At 36.2% G+C, this 18,420-nt stretch overlaps 1 protein-coding gene across 4 annotated transcripts in view; it reads right to left on the bottom strand.

Moving 5' to 3' along the window:
- Positions 1-18,420, bottom strand: part of EYA3 (EYA transcriptional coactivator and phosphatase 3) — a 101,713-nt gene that overhangs the window by 33,950 nt on the left and 49,343 nt on the right. For 3 of the 4 annotated variants that reach the window (XM_025446903.3, XM_025446904.3, XM_025446905.3), the window contains 3 exons: positions 14,258-14,324; positions 11,263-11,399; positions 4,734-4,871 (listed from right to left, as the gene is read on the bottom strand). In XM_025446903.3, coding sequence (XP_025302688.1) covers positions 4,734-4,871; positions 11,263-11,399; positions 14,258-14,324 — 342 coding nt within the window. The remainder of the gene's footprint in view (positions 1-4,733; positions 4,872-11,262; positions 11,400-14,257; positions 14,325-18,420) is intronic. The other variant, XM_025446906.3, reaches the window with a different exon arrangement.

Raw genomic sequence — 18,420 nt, 5'->3', positions numbered from 1 at the left:
CTCCTATGTACCTTTAATTGTTTTACCTTCTAACTTATAAATGGTTAGCACTACAACCCATTCATATCTGATCTTTACATACATGGAAGAAAAGGTACTCTGACTGACAAAGTGGTTTTACAAATTTAACAATTTTTCAGATCATTTACTGAATTGGGTAGACCTTACAAAACAATTGGTCATATACCCTATGCTAGGAAATTTAATGACTTGATTAGTTAGTTGCTGATCCTGAGTTTTTAACAAGTATCTTACTAAAAATCACTAACTACCTTCAGCAATAGTGACTTCTATTATAGGAAATGCTGGCCTGATGACCTAGAAAGTTTATAGGGTTCAATAGCCCTTCTTTCTCCAACTCAAATCATTTCTATTATGTGCCATTAGTTCATTCATTCAGCAAACTACGGTTTACTATGTACCCAGAAACTGTTCCAGTCACTGAGGAATAGAGGAATGAACAAGGCAAAGTCCCTGCTCTCATGGAGATTAGATTCTACTGATAGAGTTAGATGATAATCAAACAATATTTTTAGGCTCTTTTAACAATCACAGAACTCAAGCTAAACTCACCTAAAAATATATATAATCACTGTATACTCTATACATAACTGACTAAAAAGCCATGCATCTCAAAAAAGTACTTATCATTCTGTGCATATATATGTGTGTGTGTATATATATATTATATATTCCATATATAATATATATATACATAAATTGCAGATATAAAAAAAAGCAGCAGCAATAAAATTGCAACAAAAAAATAAACTTAGAGGATCATCAAAACTGAAGTGGTAGATCCTATTGATAAATATCTGAAGACTATTAGCTCTCCAAAATGCCAATGGCATGGGTAACTGTTTTTGGATAGTTTCCACTCCTGTTCTGACAATGGAGCTATGAAATCACAGAAAGACAAAATTTCTGAGAGTCATGCCCCGCAAGAGGTCCAACTGATACAGTCAATATACACAGATAGCTTTAATCAGAAGATGGTGGTTATAGAATTGAGGGCATAGCCAAATTAAATGATACTGCCCCAAAGCCAGAGGGCTAACCTAAGGGTTAGTGATACATAAAAGTTGGCACAAGATTTATTTTCTACCCATATCTAATCTTATACATGTCTCCCTCTACCACCCTTGCTTACCTAGCTTTCAAGTTACTCAAAATAAGATGAGCTCTTTCTCACCTGAGTACCTTTGTAATACTGCTTGCTCTGCCTGGATTGTTCTCCCTGGCCTGTCCCTTTTGCCCTCCCAGCATATGGCTCCTCCTCAGCATGTCTACTTCCTCAGAGACATTCTCTTTGAGCCCTCTATTGATACTAACTCTTTGGGGAACCTCAGTGGCTCAGTTAAGTGTCTGATTCTTGGTTTCCAGGTCATGAGATCAAGTCCCACGTCAGGCTCCATGAAGCCTACTTAAGATTCTCTCTCTCCTCTCCCCGCCGCCTCCCACTTGGCACGCTAATAAAAGATAAATAAAATAAAAATTAAAACTACTTGTTTTCCCAGTCCCAGCAATCTATTCTTTATTTTCTTTCAAACTTTTTGAAATCTATTTAATGATTTACATGCTTATTTTGTTTCCTCCACTCATCTGTAGCTCCATGAAGGCAGAATCTGTCTTATTATCTCCAGTATCTAGCAAAAAACCTGGCACAGTGTATACAGGTGATGCTCAATAAATACTTGCGGGATTCATGTATCATGTAACATGTCAAGGTCATCAAAAACAAGAAAACCCTGAAAAACTGCATAGTCAAAAGGAGCCTAAGTAGACATTACAATTAAATGAAATGTGGTATTCTGGATGGGATCCTGGAACAACAAAAAAAAGGCATCAGGTAAGAACTAAGGAAATATGAATAAACTACGGACTAGTTAATAATAATACACCAATATGGGTTCATTAATTGTAATAAATGTTCCAATCTAATGTAAGATTATGTCAATAATAAGGGAAATATTATGCAAGATGGAGGGGATATAAAACTCTATACCATCCTCAAAAACAAAACTCCTACTAGTCAATGAAAGACTATCAAAAAGATTATCATGTGCTACCAACAATACTAGAGCACAAACACATTCATTAAAATTCAAGATTGAGTTAAAATTAATTTTGAAATTTCTGAAATTAATTTCACCACTTAATATCAACCATTTAAACCACCTCAACTGAAGAAAATAATCAGGGACTGGACCACATAGTTATACCTTAGGAAAAGACTGATTTAAAGAAGCCAGATCTTTTTTTTTTTTTTTTTAAAGAAGCCAGATCTATTTCATCAAAGAGTTTTCATGAACATTGCTATATAAACTAAAGAAAGGTTTTTATTTACTTTTTTTTTTTAAAGAAAGGGTTTTGATCAGAGTTGATCAAGCCTGAAGTAAAATTATTTTAGGCTGAAATTATATACATTTTAAAAGAAATTGCAGTATGTTGACACACAATGTTACATTAGCTTCAAGTGTACAACATAGTGATTTGACAACTCTATACATTAATGGTAGAACGCTTTGGGGTAAAACGAGGAGACACTGCTGTTTTGACCATTAAAAAAAATTCATTTTTTATTGACTAATAAAAAAACCTTTTTATTCTGTGGAAGGACTGGATAGTTACACAGGGGAAAGGAGTAACCCTGGATGGCTGATAGTCACTATCTATGCTAAAGTGAAATTAAAAGTGTGAGTGAGGAGAGTAATATTGATAGAAAACAACCCAGTACTTGTATTTCAATTTTAGACAATTGTTTCAAACTCGTATTCTACCAATTTTTTCTTCAGAATAAATGACAAAAATCAGTAACCTGATGGTTACCTTCTGCCTTAAATCCTACCCTTTGCCAAAGTTCTAATGAACAACGAAATGGGCCAAGCAGTTAACCAGAAAGGGAGGAGGAAAAATGAACTTAGTTATCTGTCAGTAAAGGTTCTCACTTAAGGGAGAGTTGATTTCAATATTGAAAATCATAAATACTGTACTCATGCTCTGAGGTCAGACTGCCCAGCTTACATCCTGACTTAATTATTCACTAACTTTGCGACCTTTGACAAATTACTTTGCTTTTCTGTGTCTTATCTTCTCCATCTGTGGAACTGGATTAATAATAGTAGCTTCCTTGTAGGTGTGTTGTGAAGATTACCTGAGTACACCTGTTATTTAAAACAATGCTAAGAACATGGTAAGCATTTAAGTACCAACAATGATCATTATTAGCAAATGAAGAGAACAAATTTAATTGATCAAAAGGAGAAAAATGTACTAACATGTAACAAGTATGGATAGTGGTTAATGAAGTTCAAAGATGTTCTCATGACCCTTTCAAGTCAATGGGTCCTAAGTCCTAAGAGACTGTAAAAAGGTTGTTCCTCTTGTTTGACAAGGAGGGAGAAGTAAGCAAAGCTATTAGATTTCCTTAAACTCAAGATACAACTACAGAGGAGTGGTGATGCTACACCTTGGAAAAGGGTTATTAATATAAAACAAGAGAACTCTTTGCTTTTCTTTCATGACCTAGGTGTAGTCATCAGGAATGTTTAGGAGGGACATAGCAACTAGATTTGCCTGTAGTTGGATCTAAAGGCCTATTAACCTAGAGAAACACTTTACAAAAATGAAATGGGGTAGAAGAGAAGACAAAGTCATGCTCTTGAGTTTTTGCCCTCCTAGTTTATTACCATTTTAGAAAGAGGAAGGGGGAAGAGATAGACAAAGAAAGAAGGGAAAAATAAATAAAAAACAGGAGACTCAGTAACTGCTGGGAGGTAAAGACAGCTCAGAGCAAGGTCTTAGAATGTAGTGACCAGTTTGTTCTCAAGCAGAGGTAGTTCTCAATCATATAAATGAAAACAATTAAAACTGAGCATCAAAATATTTTATTTAATCTACATCGAAACATTCTTCATCACCAAAGTTTATATCTTAAGAGTACCTCAGACTAGTTTTTGCTGTCCCACTCCCACTCCTCTAGCATCTATTTTATAAGGAATAAAATTTTAAAGCTGGGAGAAATCAGAAGAAAGGAGGCAGATGAGATGCCAGGTACATGAACATTAATTCCTGATCTGGAGCAATGGCAAATTGCCTGTGTTCCATTTGGAAGGGTACGGAATTAATTTCATAGTGCCTTCTGAGTTTCTTTGTCTTCATTTGCCATTGTCTAATAGTCTTGTCATAATTCTAACCTTTTAGAAGAACAACTCAGGAAGGCAAAGATGTTTAGAGTTCATTTAAGGCTATGCTTTTTATAATGAAATAGGAATAAGATTGAACTTTTTGAGAAAGAAAAATGCTCTCACCAAGAAACAGCAAGTGGGAGTGGAGATAAGGCTGTAGCAAAATACCTCACATTCTGCCCTATGTGGACTTCACATAAAGAAGTCAGTAAAGTTCTACCCCATGGAGTCTTCTGCTTACAGGACAAAATACCACTGAGAACAGACTAAAACAAAATCAGATAGGTTTTCTGGACACCAACATGCAAAAGGGAAGGCTTTGATGCTACTAAGCAGCTCATATTTAAAGGTTAAACTACTTACAAACCATAGTCCTGGGTTCTGGTTTGCCAAACACAAAAAAAAGCATGCACAAATGCAAATATCATCCCCTTCTATTTTACAAGATAGATCTCCTGTATTACCCAATTTGTTTGGAGATCTAGGTAGACTGAAAACAACAAAAACAACAATAATAAAACACACACAACCATGCCTATTTACCTTGAATGGGGTAAGAATAATGTGCTGGGCTTGGCTGGCTTGTGGTTAACCCTGTAGTGCAGGTAAGAACACTGTGTTGACTTGGAGATGGAGTCTGAATTAAACCACTTTCAGGTTTCATACCTGGCCACAATGCACCTGAATCAGATAAATTGGACCAATTACAAACAACAAACTGGGACTGAGGAGCATGGTTATGCTTTCAAATATCAGCCAGTAGGTTTAAAACCTAAATCTTAAAACAAAAGTAAATTTGCTTGTAAGAGAAAATTACTGATTCTCCCACTCATAATATACCACAAGCAAATACAATTTCAAAGACTGGGAAGTGGGGCCACAGAAACAAAATCTTGTCAAAAACCCCATTAATGATATGATATAAATTCATTTCAATGGCTGGGGGAGACTGATCAGGGTTCAGAAAAAAAGGTACTGACACCCAACTAGAATACTGATTGTAAAGTGCCTGTTGACCATGTACAGTGATAAATCATTTATCCGTTGTCAAGGTGGGAGACATTCCACAGAAGTTTAAAATTCACTTACCCATTAAATAAGCACCAAATCTTTCTAAAATGTATTATGTACTTTTCTGCCTTCTTAAGCTGGTTATTTTGTTACCTGTTTCTTCTGATTAGGAAAGACATACCTGCTTATTTTTATAAATTAAAAACATTAAGGAAATATGTAACTTAGAAAAAAATAAAGTCATATATAATCCCAGCATCCAAACTTAAGCACTATTTACAGTTTGCAGAAGAGTCACTTAGATTTCTTCTATATATGTACTAATCTTTTTTTTAATAAAAATGGGATGTTATATATACTGTTCATAATTTGCTTTTCCACATAATACCTGTGAAAGACATCTTTCTACGTCAGAACATATAAATCTCTCATATTGATAGACATCATAGCTGTTCACTTTTATTTTATTTTTATCACAATGCTCCTGGGTGACAATCTTTCTAAAATATATTTATATCCTTTCCTGCCTTCTTTGCAGGGAGGAAAGAGTGAACAAAACATACCTTTAGATTTTCTCAGAATTACTGTCACAAAGATTAGTAGTGTGCTGTGATATATATATTACAAAGACACTCCCCAGAGGCTACTGGGATATGTGAAGACATTTGCTTAGTACTAAATAGAACTCAGTTATAGATCTTTATCACTTTGTTTTTTCCTCTGTGACCTATCACTTGACAATCACTTGTTTCTCACTTTCCTCTTTCATTTGCAGTAAACTAGAAAACCATAAATGAACTTTGCTTCTATGTGACAGCCTAAGGATGTCCTTTATGGTGTATAGTTTTAGTGATAATTTTGGCTACGCAAAAATCTATTTATAAAAAATCTTACCGTCTGGTTGTTCACTGTATTCTGAGCAGCTATGGCTGGTGGATTGGTGTAGTTGGAGCTAATAATTAGGTACAAGAAAGCTCATCAATCACATTCCAGGCAAGAAATCAATACCAAGGTCAGCCATAGCTTCAAATTTAATATTAGCTCATTTCATTTACTTCTAATCTGATACTGAATTATAGAAGTATAATGCACTGATAATGCCTCTGCTTCACGAGGGCACTGAGATATCTAGGTGCAACTCTGATCTGATCTGTAAAATTTGTAGATTAGCAAATGTAAAGGAGATGTGAAAATCTCAAATGGACGTGGGCTGTGGCAATTGCCTTGCCCCCAACTCTTAAAATATAAAAAAAACCAAAAGTCATATTCTTTCTTCACCTATTAAACACATGAAATAACTTATTTGATGAGACTGAAGAATACCATCATCTCCAAAATGCATTAGGAGGATTTGCCCCCGTTCCATGCTTAGTTTATGATAATTAGCCACAGCTACAGTTCTACTATATCTAAATTTCAACACTAAAAGTATTTGAAAATGTTATTAAGTATTTATATGAAATTGAATATCAGTGCCACGATTCTTGGTGGTTGAATATCACATTTTTTAGTAAACAAAATGCCATTTTATTTTATTTTTTTAATTTTTTATTTATTTATGATAGTCACAGAGAGAGAGAAAGAGAGAGAGGCAGAGACATAGGCAGAGGGAGAAGCAGGCTCCATGCACTGGGAGCCCGACGTGGGACTCGATCCCAGGTCTCCAGGATCGTGCCCTGGGCCAAAGGCAGGCGCTAAACCGCTGCGCCACCCAGGGATCCCCAAAATGCTATTTTAATGTCACAATAACTTTCAGATTTATTGTAATCAATGTAATTTTTTTCCTAAATAGGTTCTGAATCTGAGGTGTTGGATCTGTGAAAATGTTTAGATTACACTGTACTAAAGTATAATCTTATTAATGAGAACAGTATTACCTGAAAATGTTTTACTAGTCTCATTATTTAAGATATATTTAAGTTTCAAAATGTAAAATATCTATAAACTGGCCCTAAGGTAAAAAAACAGACAAAATGTCCAAGGTAAGTGGGAAAATGACTACTTATAGTAATTTTGAATGTTTTTGACTGAAACATGAAGTTGATATTTAAAATACAATTATTTTATGAAGAATAGAAGAATAAAAGACCATAGAAACAGTGCCTCCAGCATCACGGCAGCCTTGCTCTGCAAGCATATAAACATCTTCCTTTAAAAGTGCCCTCCCCAGAATTCCAAGTCACAGACAGCATGACCAAATGATCTGACTGTACTGCAATATTGCCCATAGTAAAGATGAAACCAAATCCTGGTTTCCTGACTGTTAGTCCATTGCTCTATCCCTACAACTACAAAGCTTATCAAGTCATTTTAAGCACCAAGAGCGTGGTGTGGAACAACAGCTGGTCTAACAGTGGCAAATGAAGCCTGTCTCTGAAATGCTATCCTCTCAATGCCCCACACTGGGGTCTTATCACAAACTCTACCCAAGTTTCTCAACACAAATACCTCACCTTTGGTTAGTCACTAACGAAACTAATCTGAGCAGCTCAGTTTACAGTAATACGTATCAGAGTAGTGGACCCTAAGAGAAAAATTAGTTTGGTTAGGAACTGAAGTACTAGTTGCTTAGGAAAAAAACACAAGAAAGAATATCTTGATTTGTTGATTCAATAGCTCAATGGGATGAGCTATTATAAATACTAATTTAATGAGTATTTTTCCTAATTATAAAGCAAGTATGTTATAGGAAATTAAGAAAATACAGAAAGTATAAAGAAAAAAACTACAGTCTCATTGCACAGAAAAAATATATAGGCAGTTCTTGCTTTTGTATGGCTCTGTGTTAACTGAAACCCATGCATAGTGCAACGGTGTCTTCACCGTGCATGGTTCTGTGGTAACTGAGATCGAAGCTGTAATGCCTGTGCTGTGAACATTCACATTTGTCTTCCAAAATATTCTTTATGTACATTTTTGAAAAATACCTACTTGGACTACCATATTGTTTTTAGTTTTACATACTGCTTTTTGAAATTAATAAACTTTTCTCAAGATGCTGAATACTTCTAAAGAATGTGAATTTATAAGGGACACCTGGGTGGCTCAGTTGGTTAAGTATCTGCCTTTGGCTCAGGTCATGATCCTGGGGTCCTGGGATTGAGCCCGGCATCGAGCCCTGCATCAGACTCCCTGCTCCAAAGGAGCCTGCTTCTCCCTCTGCCTGCCTCTCCCTCTGCTTGTGCTCGCTCTCCCTTTCTCTGTCAAATAAATAAACAAAATCTTTAAAAAAAAAAAAAAAAAAAGAAGAATGTTTATTTATAGAACATGATTTCTAAGTTTTCCATTCTGTAGATGCACTGCAATTTAACACACACCTTTCAATTAAAAAAATGTAGGCTGTTTCTAATCTTTTACTGTTAGAAGTAATGCTTTTTTTTTTTTTTTTTTTTTTTTTTAAGAAGTAATGCTTGATGAATACCTTGGTTTGAAAATTTCTGTATCTCTAATTAGTTCCCTAGGATAAATCCCTTGAAGTGAAATTGCTGGGGGAAATGGCATGAAGATCCTTAAGGCTCTTAACAGTATTACCAAATCTCTCTCACATTAAGAGTTCTTTCAAAAGAGGCTGGGATAGTGGCAGCTAGGTAATCTTTTATGAGCTCCTAAAGAGAAATGGGTGCCCCATTCCTCTCACATGTTTATTGAGATCAGTGGACCCTCTAATCCTCTTTCTACCATTTTACTACTTTCTATGTAGCTCTTAAAAAGAATATGATCTTTATTCCTTTACTTTTACAGACTGGTCACAATATACTGCCTCCTAGATTTCCTCTAGTCTTGTCTCCTTTCATCAAGAGGAGGAATATTTTTTAATTTCAAATTCAACTCTGAGACACAGACTAAATTTATGAGTACTTCTGAAATTAAACAGACCAGGGTTCAATTCTAATCCCAGGCATTTCCTGATTGTATGACCTCAGGCTAGTCACATGATCCTTCTAAGCCTGTTTCCTCATCTATAAAAAGGGATAATGCTACTGCTCACTCCCTCAGACTGTTCTGAAGAATAAGTAAGACAATAATGTGAAGTGTGAGGTACCTGTTCCCAGCTTACTGCTTTGTATATAAAGTACTCCATAAACATTAGATATTATTACAAGATTTCCTGAAGCCCTGTTTACATCTGAAATAAAATAACAGACCAGCAATCTAACTTTAGTGCTAATAGGCAACACTAAGATAAAATTGCCAAATCTTCACAAGAAGAAATAGTGTTTTATACTTGAGTGAACACACTTTTTAAAAAAGAGCTATATCTATAATTTCCTTAATAAATCTGAGACTATGCCACATCTACCATTCACATTACCTCAACCTAGATCTCCAAGTAAGCATCATGTTACTTAAGAATCAAGTTTAGCTGATTCTCTTTGAAATACTGATAAAGAATTTATAAAACCAGTCTCCCTCATTCCCAAATATTAAACAAAACCAGATTAATAAGTCTGTTAATACCAATATTTCTTTACGATATAAACAGTTTCAAGTTTTTACCAAGGATCTATTACACAGAATTTTCTTTCTTTCTTTAATACAAGGGAATGCAGTGATCATAAAAGACACTATAATATGCATATAGTACTACATTAGGTATTTTATAATCTGAGATTAGAGATATAATAGGAATTTTATTTAACACTGAATAGCAGGAACGACCGCCTGTTCAACAATGTCATAAAGGGCTCTGGGCTTACTGATAATGAATTTCAATCAAAACAGAAGGTAAAAAACCAATATAAATATACTTATTTTATACTTGCTAGCTTTTACTAGATAGCTATTGAAAAATTATTTTGATACAGGCAAAAAGATAGAAGCATAAATGTATTCACAGAGAGTTCTATTTCCAAAAGGACTGCTCAGTCTTGGCTGGTTAAATATATAATAAATTTAAGATTTTAGTATAGTGGCTGATACTGACAGGCATGGAGACATGGACATGCTAATGGGCAAACAAAAGCATTTGTTTGTCTCTGTTCATGAAGATATCAACTACCGGTATCATTAAAACATAACCTCTCATTTTTGTTTCTAGTAGTTACCAGGAACTAAGGCAATGCTAACAAGCATAAAACTAAGAAAGCTGTCACTATCATAGAAGACTAGCCCATGGGCCAGGTAAAACAGGAATGTAGAAACCAAAAGGAAGCAACACTAATACATCCAGAGTCTGAGGTGGCCTTTTAGAAGATCTTTCTAATTTGCAGCTACTTTCAGTAAAGGCTACAGAGATGTAATTTTATTAACATGTTGCATATGTGAAAATAATACAGTATTCCCTCAATTTTCTAACACCAGTTCTAAGAAGCCAGGGAAGGGGCAATAAAGCACACTGCATATATCTATCAATTTACACACAGAGAGAAAAATCAGCACAGATATTAAGTGCTCAAAAGAGTCTCAATCGGACTTCTAGCAAATCAACCTAAATTCACAGTTCATGTCTAACATACCTAAAACGACAGAAAAAACTATGCACAAGGTAAGGGTTCATAAAATTGGGGACTCTCTTCATTCTAAGATGACTTTTTGGTTCAGCAGAGCAACAACTGATTGGTTTGGGGCACAAGGAGGAAAGAGAGGGTGAAACTGACCAAAAAAAAAGGAGAGTAAACTATAAGGCATATTCTATCTGGATATTTAGATTACCAAGTTTTAGCAGGAAACTGAGTCACCTCAAATTATATTATGCTTATCTAACCATGGTAGCATATTTTATATAATGAAAAAAATAGTAACTCCTCAAAGAGTTTCCCAAACACTTAAAGATTCCAAGCTTTACAGTCAAGATTTTAGTACCTTAGAAACAGCTAAATTTTGGCAGATAAACAAATGAGTATTGAAAATTAGGATTTTATTTAACATGCATCAAACATACTGTTGGAAAATTGCACACTTAACTTCTATCATACTCATAACTGAGTAGATACTCTTTAAGAACAACTCATCACCTTTCGGCTTCCTGATTAGCCAGCCATACTTGATTTTTGGGAAAGATCAAAGTTTCTGAGGGATAAAATCAACACTCTTAGAAACTGCTTATAATAGAATGCCTTACCAAAAGGAGGTAGTCCATATGTTTGGGTTGCCTGAGGGTAGACAGCATAGGGTTGAGACTGCTGTAGTGTCTGGTACGGAGTCTGCCCAGGGTAAGCAGTTTCCGAAACAGGAACTGAGAGGATATGTGCATAAGGTCTAGAAAAATTCAAGAAAACAAAAACTTTCATGTGTGATTTATTTTTAATGAAAAGCAGAGGAAATAGCTAATACCACTAAAAGCAAAAAAAATCAGCAATGAGGAGACTAACTTTCCACATAAAATGTTTCTTACTATGGTCAGAAAGTAGTAGTAATTTTTCTTTTCCAGGTTCTACTATCACCTAAGAAACATTTTTATGGGAAATTTAATAGTTCCGAATACCCTCCCAAGGTCCAATTACTATGCTATAACCATTTGTGATAGGTTACATGTAGCTTGTAGATAAACTTGTTTATCTACCTGTAGAATGAACCCCTAACAGAAAACTGGATAGAAAGAGATTCACAATTGGCTCTTATTCTCCATCCAGCCCTCTGGGCCAAACTTAAGTTCTAAGAGGGAAAGTAGAACTTGAGGAGAGGGTTAGGCTGGTAGAGATAAGGCAAGCAACCACTATAAATCAAAGAACAGGGAGTAAGGGTAGGCTCCAATATTCCCAAATCAAGCCTACAAAACAGGAGCCAGATAACTAATAAAATCTGAAAAGTCCCAGACAGGGCTCAGAATCTCCCCACGGATATTTAAGCCAGAGTATAATGCCACTGGTTGCAGCCAACCATATCAGGTTTAGCTAGGGAATTTGACTTTAGCAGTGAAACTTCTGGGACTTTAACTAGATGACATGGTCATTTCATCCATGCAATAAAATGGTCCCACATTTTGTGCACTGAATTTTTAGATACCAGTTATTTGGTGAGTTATGTTGTACTTAAAATTGTAAGCATTTTGTGTACCACGGAAATCAGAACAATAAAATATTGGGAAGAAGGAATGTTTCAGAAGGGGAAAACTTTTTTTTTTTTTCAGCTTTGGGGGAGAGGAAAATTAATGAAAGCTATAAAGAAGTACTATGTGAGCTGAGCAGATAAGATGTGCAGAAATGAGAAAGAAAGGGTGTTCAAGGTCAAGAGAAAAACTCTGGTAAAGGTACAGAGGAAGACAAAGAAGGGCTTTAGCCTACAAGTAGCACAGATTATATTAAAGGTTATATAAAGTGAAGGAGAGTAGCAAGAGAAGGAAAAGACAGCAAAGACCTTGAATACCAGGCTGAGTTCAGACCAATCTGAAATAATTGGGAGTCACTGAAATTACTGAGCAAAGAGTGACAAGATTAGAGCTGTACTTGAATAAAGATTAATTTGACACTGCTTTGTAAAATGGGTTAGAAGTGGGAGAAAGTTGAAGGAGAGGTCCAGTTAAAAAACAGCTATAATGCGATGGTTCGCATAAATGCTAAAGAGGTCTGAACTGAGATAGAAGGTATAGCTAATGAGGGGATGTCCTGAATGCAACAGGTATGAAAATATTTTTTGAATAGGCAAATGAATCTGGAAATGCCTGATGTTCCTATCTATTCTTCTTAGCCAGATCTAAGAAGAAATAGCTCAGATTGTAGCTATTAAGTTACATGGGAATAATTTAAAATCCTGGTGACTTCAAATGGACTGATCTCCAGATATGTTAAAGATCATAATACCTAGGGTGGCTCAATTGGTTGAGCATCTACCTTTGGCTCGGGTTGTGATCTCAGAGTCCTGGGATAGAGCCCTGCATCGGGCTCCCTGTTGAGTGGGTAGTCTGCTTCTCCTTCCCCCTCTATTTCTGTGATCTCTCTCAAATAAATAAAATCTTAAAAAAAAAAATCATAATATCTCTTTTTCCTACAGTGTTTTTATAGCTCAAAGTATTTTCTTATCTCCTTCATAATCTCAAAGAACATGTTCAGTCATTTCACAGAAAAAAATGGCCCAAAGATGGACCATTAATGGTTAAATACCAGATTAGAATTTGGAGACCTCATTGAATTGACTTTTTATTTTTAATTGATGAAAAATTCAAAAGGTATAAGTGGGCACAAAAAGGAAAAAAAGAAATGCCAGTTTTCTTTCTATAACAGTTTCATAGGTATCAGTCATCTTTGTTACCAATTCCTTTTTGTGTTTTGCCTATGTAAGCACTTGTGAATACCTTCTAATTTAATAAACACATTTCATGTGTCGATGAATGTGCAGGCTCACTCTTTATCAATGAACAGCTGATAGGCATATACTCAGTTCTGTACCTGCTCATCTTGGGAGATGATTAGCTTGTAGATCTTAAATGCTGATCTTACCTGCTGAAGGCCCCAAATATTGCTCTTAGTGACTTCAACCTGCTATGCCTAACTTGAAGCCTAATTCTACTTTGAGGGCATTCCTAAAGCAAGAAACTGAACATAGATCAGGCTGAGAAGTCCCACTAGGAGGCTGGCTTAAGCTGTGTTTATTGACGTAGCAAGGTAGAGGAAAGAGAGAATGATCAGAGGTCAATCAGTGATATGCTTTGATCACGAATAGTATTTTTCATTTTCAGTGGGTAGTCATTTATTTATTTATTTAGATTTTTAAAAAAATTTATTTATTCATAGAGACACAGAGAGAGAGAGAGAGAGGCAGAGACACAGGCAGAGGGAGAAGCAGGCTCCATGCAGAGAGCCTGACGTGGGACTCGATCCAGGGTCTCCAGGATCAGCCCTGGGCTGCAGGCGGCGCTTAACCGCTGCACCACCGGGGCTGCCCTCAGTGGTTAGTCATTTAGAGCAAGCTCATGGGTAACAGTGATCTACCCCAGGCAACCATCTACTTTTTAAAAGTATGTTACAGAGACTCTATGATTAGAGGGAATAAAAAAATTGGAGTCAGAAAATAAGAGGTGAAATTAAGTTAAATGACTTAATAAGTAAAATATCAAATTAAATTTTGAAACGAACCTAGAGAAAAGGCATATATATTTTTTAAATAATTATTGAACTTACTTTGCAGAATACATTTGTGAGGTATAATCATTGGATGAGCGAGGGATGTAATCGGTGCATGTCATAACTGAAAGAAAGATATCACCAGGTAAAAAGTTAGAACATGTCAAAAATGAAATGAGAAAATTGCATATCTCACTGTAGAGTCTTTCAAACTAAGTAACAGCTTGGACATGAGAAATTTAGAAAGACTATGCCATAGAAAATCCCTCTCTTACAGTAATGGATTTAGAGACTTTTTGAGACAGCAAAAGAAGCTACAATGTGGGGGGTTTGGAAAGAGCTGAAGGTTAGCACCAGTTATCTTTACCTTTATCCATCACTGATCTAAAGCCACAGATCAAACAAACTCCTAAGCTTTAACTGTGCTTACAGGCAAACTTAAAAAGCAAGATCCGTATCTAAAAAACTTGCATTATTCAGCTTATTCATTCTTTCAGTGCTTCTACTCTTCTGAGTAAAAAACCAGGAAGACAGATTTGGGGGTAAAGTACCCAGTTTTATTAGAAAATTGTTGCTACTGCTGTTTACATTGCAGCAAAAGATGCAAGTAGCTTCTGTACCACTATTTTTCAGCTCTGTAGAGATAGCTTTCAAATTTGGCAAAGACAGATCTGAGGAATGATGTGATACTCTGATGAACCATCAAGTAGAGAGACTTTCACAGGTAGTATCCTTTTGACTCCTATGATTTCATCTAAAATAGCTGTTGTGAAGGCTTAACTCTACTGATTTCATCTGTAAATATTCTACTGAAATCTGACAGGTAGCAAAATCCTATTCATTAGGCACTATTTCAGTCCATGCTGTAGACAGAGTTATATCATAAGAACTTGTACCAGATCCCTGAACTGTCCAAGAACTTCCTTTAACATCTATAAAGGAGGTTGCTCTACTATTAATAGGAATTAAGAGTAAATCAACTAACTTTATATTTAGCTGGGTTTCCTGAGTATCTGAACTAAAAAGGGAACTGTGGTCAAGAGCACATGAGGGGCCAACTCACGGTCAACAATAAGACACTGTTTTTTTAAAAGATTTTATTTATTTATTCATGACAGAGAGAGACAGAGAGAGAGAGAGAGAGAGAGAGAGAGAGGCAGAGACATAGGCAGAGGGAGAAGCAGGCTCCATACAGAAAGCCCGATGTGGGACTTGATCCCCAGACTCCAGGATCATGTCCTGGGCCAAAGGCAGGTGCTAAATTGCTGAGCCACTCAGGGATCCCCCAACAATAAGAAAAATTGATATCTGTGAGTTTAGCATAGAAGATCTTTCCACTGCCATTGTTCAAAGTCTTTAAAAATAATTACTGGAAATTTGTAGATCACATTCATCCATAATAATTTTATTTTATTTATTTATTATTATTTTTTTAAATTTTTATTTATTTATGATAGTCACACAGAGAGAGAGAGAGAGAGAGGCAGAGACACAGGCAGAGGGAGAAGCAGGCCCCATGCACCGGGAGCCCGATGTGGGATTCGATCCCGGGTCTCCAGGATCGCGCCCTGGGCCAAAGGCAGGCGCCAAACAGCTGCGCCACCCAGGGATCCCCCATCCATAATAATTTTAACAAAAATGAAAGAGAGATCAATTAGGTCTAAAGTTCTTTATTCACATCCATCACAGAAAACATAACTTCATTTGAATTCTGCATGATAGTTCCTTCCCTGCTGACAACTACTTTCAAAAACCCCAACTCAGGATGCGTGGGTGGCTCAGCGGTTGAGCATCCTGCCTTCGGCTCAGGGCATGATCCCAGGGTCCTGGGAATTGAGGGCTGCATTGGGCTCCCTTCGAGGAGCCTGCTTCTCCCTCTGCCTCTGTGTCTCTCATCATAAATAAATAAATAAATAAATAAATAAATAAATAAATAAATAAAATCAATCTTTAAAAAAAAAAAAAAAGAACCCACAAATCCTTCTCCTCTGATTTAATTTAATTGTAGAAGAGATCGACAAAACATCCTGGGAGACTTAGGCTGATATTTACTTCTCTGTAGAATGAACGAAGCTTTATCTTTGCAGTAGTTAGGAACCATGAAAGGATTATAAACAGTCAAGACATAATCTGCTATAACATTAGAATGGTAGTAGTGAAGATGAGGCACAACCTTGAAATACAGTCTGGAGATAAAACTAACAGGACATTCTGACAGATCTGCATATTAGGAATGAGGAAGACAGGGGAATACAGGATAATTTTTGTTTTCAGCTTGAGCAACTGGAGGGACAGTGAAACTACTTCCTCAGATGGAGAAGTTTGGGAAAAGAAGAGATTTGATGGGGCCTAAGGGAATAAAAAGCTTTCACACATTTTAAGTATGACTTTCAAATATCTAAAGTTGATTTATCAAATAGGCAGTTGGATACACAAATGAAATTGGGGGAGAAGTCAGACTGGAGATACAAATTTGGAATTAACAATGTATACAATATGTAAAGTAATGTAGTGGATGGGAGGATGCAGAAAAAGAAAAGATGCTGGACTAGAAATATATCCTGAGGCCCAACATTCAGAGTTCAGGCAGAGGAAGAAGGGCCAACAGAAGAGAAAGGTGGGAGGAAAAGTGGAGAGGCAGAATATGAGAAGAAAGAAACATCCACTAGAACTAGCACTTTCACAGTAACTCCAAGTAGCTAATGACCTTAACAGGAGCAATTTCCTTGAAAGAGTGGTGATAGAAGCTAAATTTGAGAGGGCTGAAGAATGAATAGAAGACAAGAAAACAAGAAAGGGCAACTCTTTCCAGAAGTTCCAATGGGTCATGGAACAAAGGAAAGGTCTAAAACTAGTAGGGAATGTGGATTCAAAGGAGGATTTTGTTTGTGTTTTAAGATGGCAGATATTGTGTCATGTCTCTTTTCTGACAGGAAGGATTAAGAAGAGAAGAAGAATGTGGTGATGCAGGAATGGTTTAATTAACTATAATACCAAAGTCCTTGGGGAAGGTAAGAAGGGGTTAGATATGGAACCCAAATAAAATGTCTTACCTTTGGCAGCACTAAGAATACTATTTCCATCCTGATGAGAATGAAGCAAGAAAACATGGGTACAAACACAGGTAAGCTTGCAGATTTCGTGGTGGAAGGAGGATAAGGGAGTTTCTTGTCTGACAACTTCTATTTGTGATGGAGCCATCAGTTAAGAATGAGGAAAGGTGAATGAAGATATGGGTACTCTGAGAGGACAGTAAGTGCTTGTGAAATATCAAAAGGTAGTAGGGCACCTGGGTGGCTCAGTGATTGAGCATCTGCCTTTGGCTCAGGACGTGACCCGGGAGTCCTGGGATTGAGTCTTGCATCAAGTTTTAAATATCAAAAGGTAAAATTCATTAAGGAAATGTAAGAGGATTTCCAAGCATGCTGGGTGCCTATTTGAGGACTTGTGAGTAGTAAGTCAGCTCGGTTTATATTTATCCAATGTTTAGCTATGTGAATGCACTTAAAGGGAAGATGGAGAGTTGTATTAAATTAGATTAAATTAGGACTGGGATTTAACAAGGAGAGTACTAGAGGCAAAGTTATTGAGGGTATTTAAAAGAGAGTAATTATAATAAAGAGCCACAGAATCTATGCTGAATAAGAAGGGATATAAAGGCAGACAGATATGATGACAGGTATTTGATAGGTCATCTACATGGATTTTGAAATTACCAAGAACAGTAAGGGTTTGGATGGAGAAGAAAACAAAGAAGACCTACTCTTTAAAGCACAAAATGACCAGGAGTTCAGTCTAGGGTAAAAAGAAATGTAGGGGAGGCATAAATATAGATTTCAAAGGAATTAGAGTTTTTGGAGGGAAAAGAGAAAGAGAAATGATTTGGAAGGAACAAGAAGACTCAATTTACCTCCTGGCCCTGGAATATATAATTCTCGGGGATGAGTGGCACATTAAAAAATATTAGAGAGACTTGTCGTTGATTATAGCAGTTTCCCATAGCATGAATAGTTTCTCCTATGCATCAGAATTACCCAGCTATCTTCTTGAAAATACAGATTCTGTGTATCAGATTTATTGAATGATAATCTCTGAAAATGAGGCCAGAATTCTACATTGCAAACAAGCATTTCAGATGATTCTTAAGTATGCTAGAGAACCAACAGAGTAGTACCTTCGAGGAAATAATATATATAGCTTAAGATATACCATTTCCCTCC

Source organism: Canis lupus, chromosome 2, assembly GCF_003254725.2.
Source record: "Canis lupus dingo isolate Sandy chromosome 2, ASM325472v2, whole genome shotgun sequence".
NCBI classification, from domain to species: Eukaryota; Metazoa; Chordata; class Mammalia; order Carnivora; family Canidae; genus Canis; species Canis lupus.
Note: the sequence above shows the minus strand (reverse complement) of the source record. Positions and strands in the feature narration are given on the sequence as shown.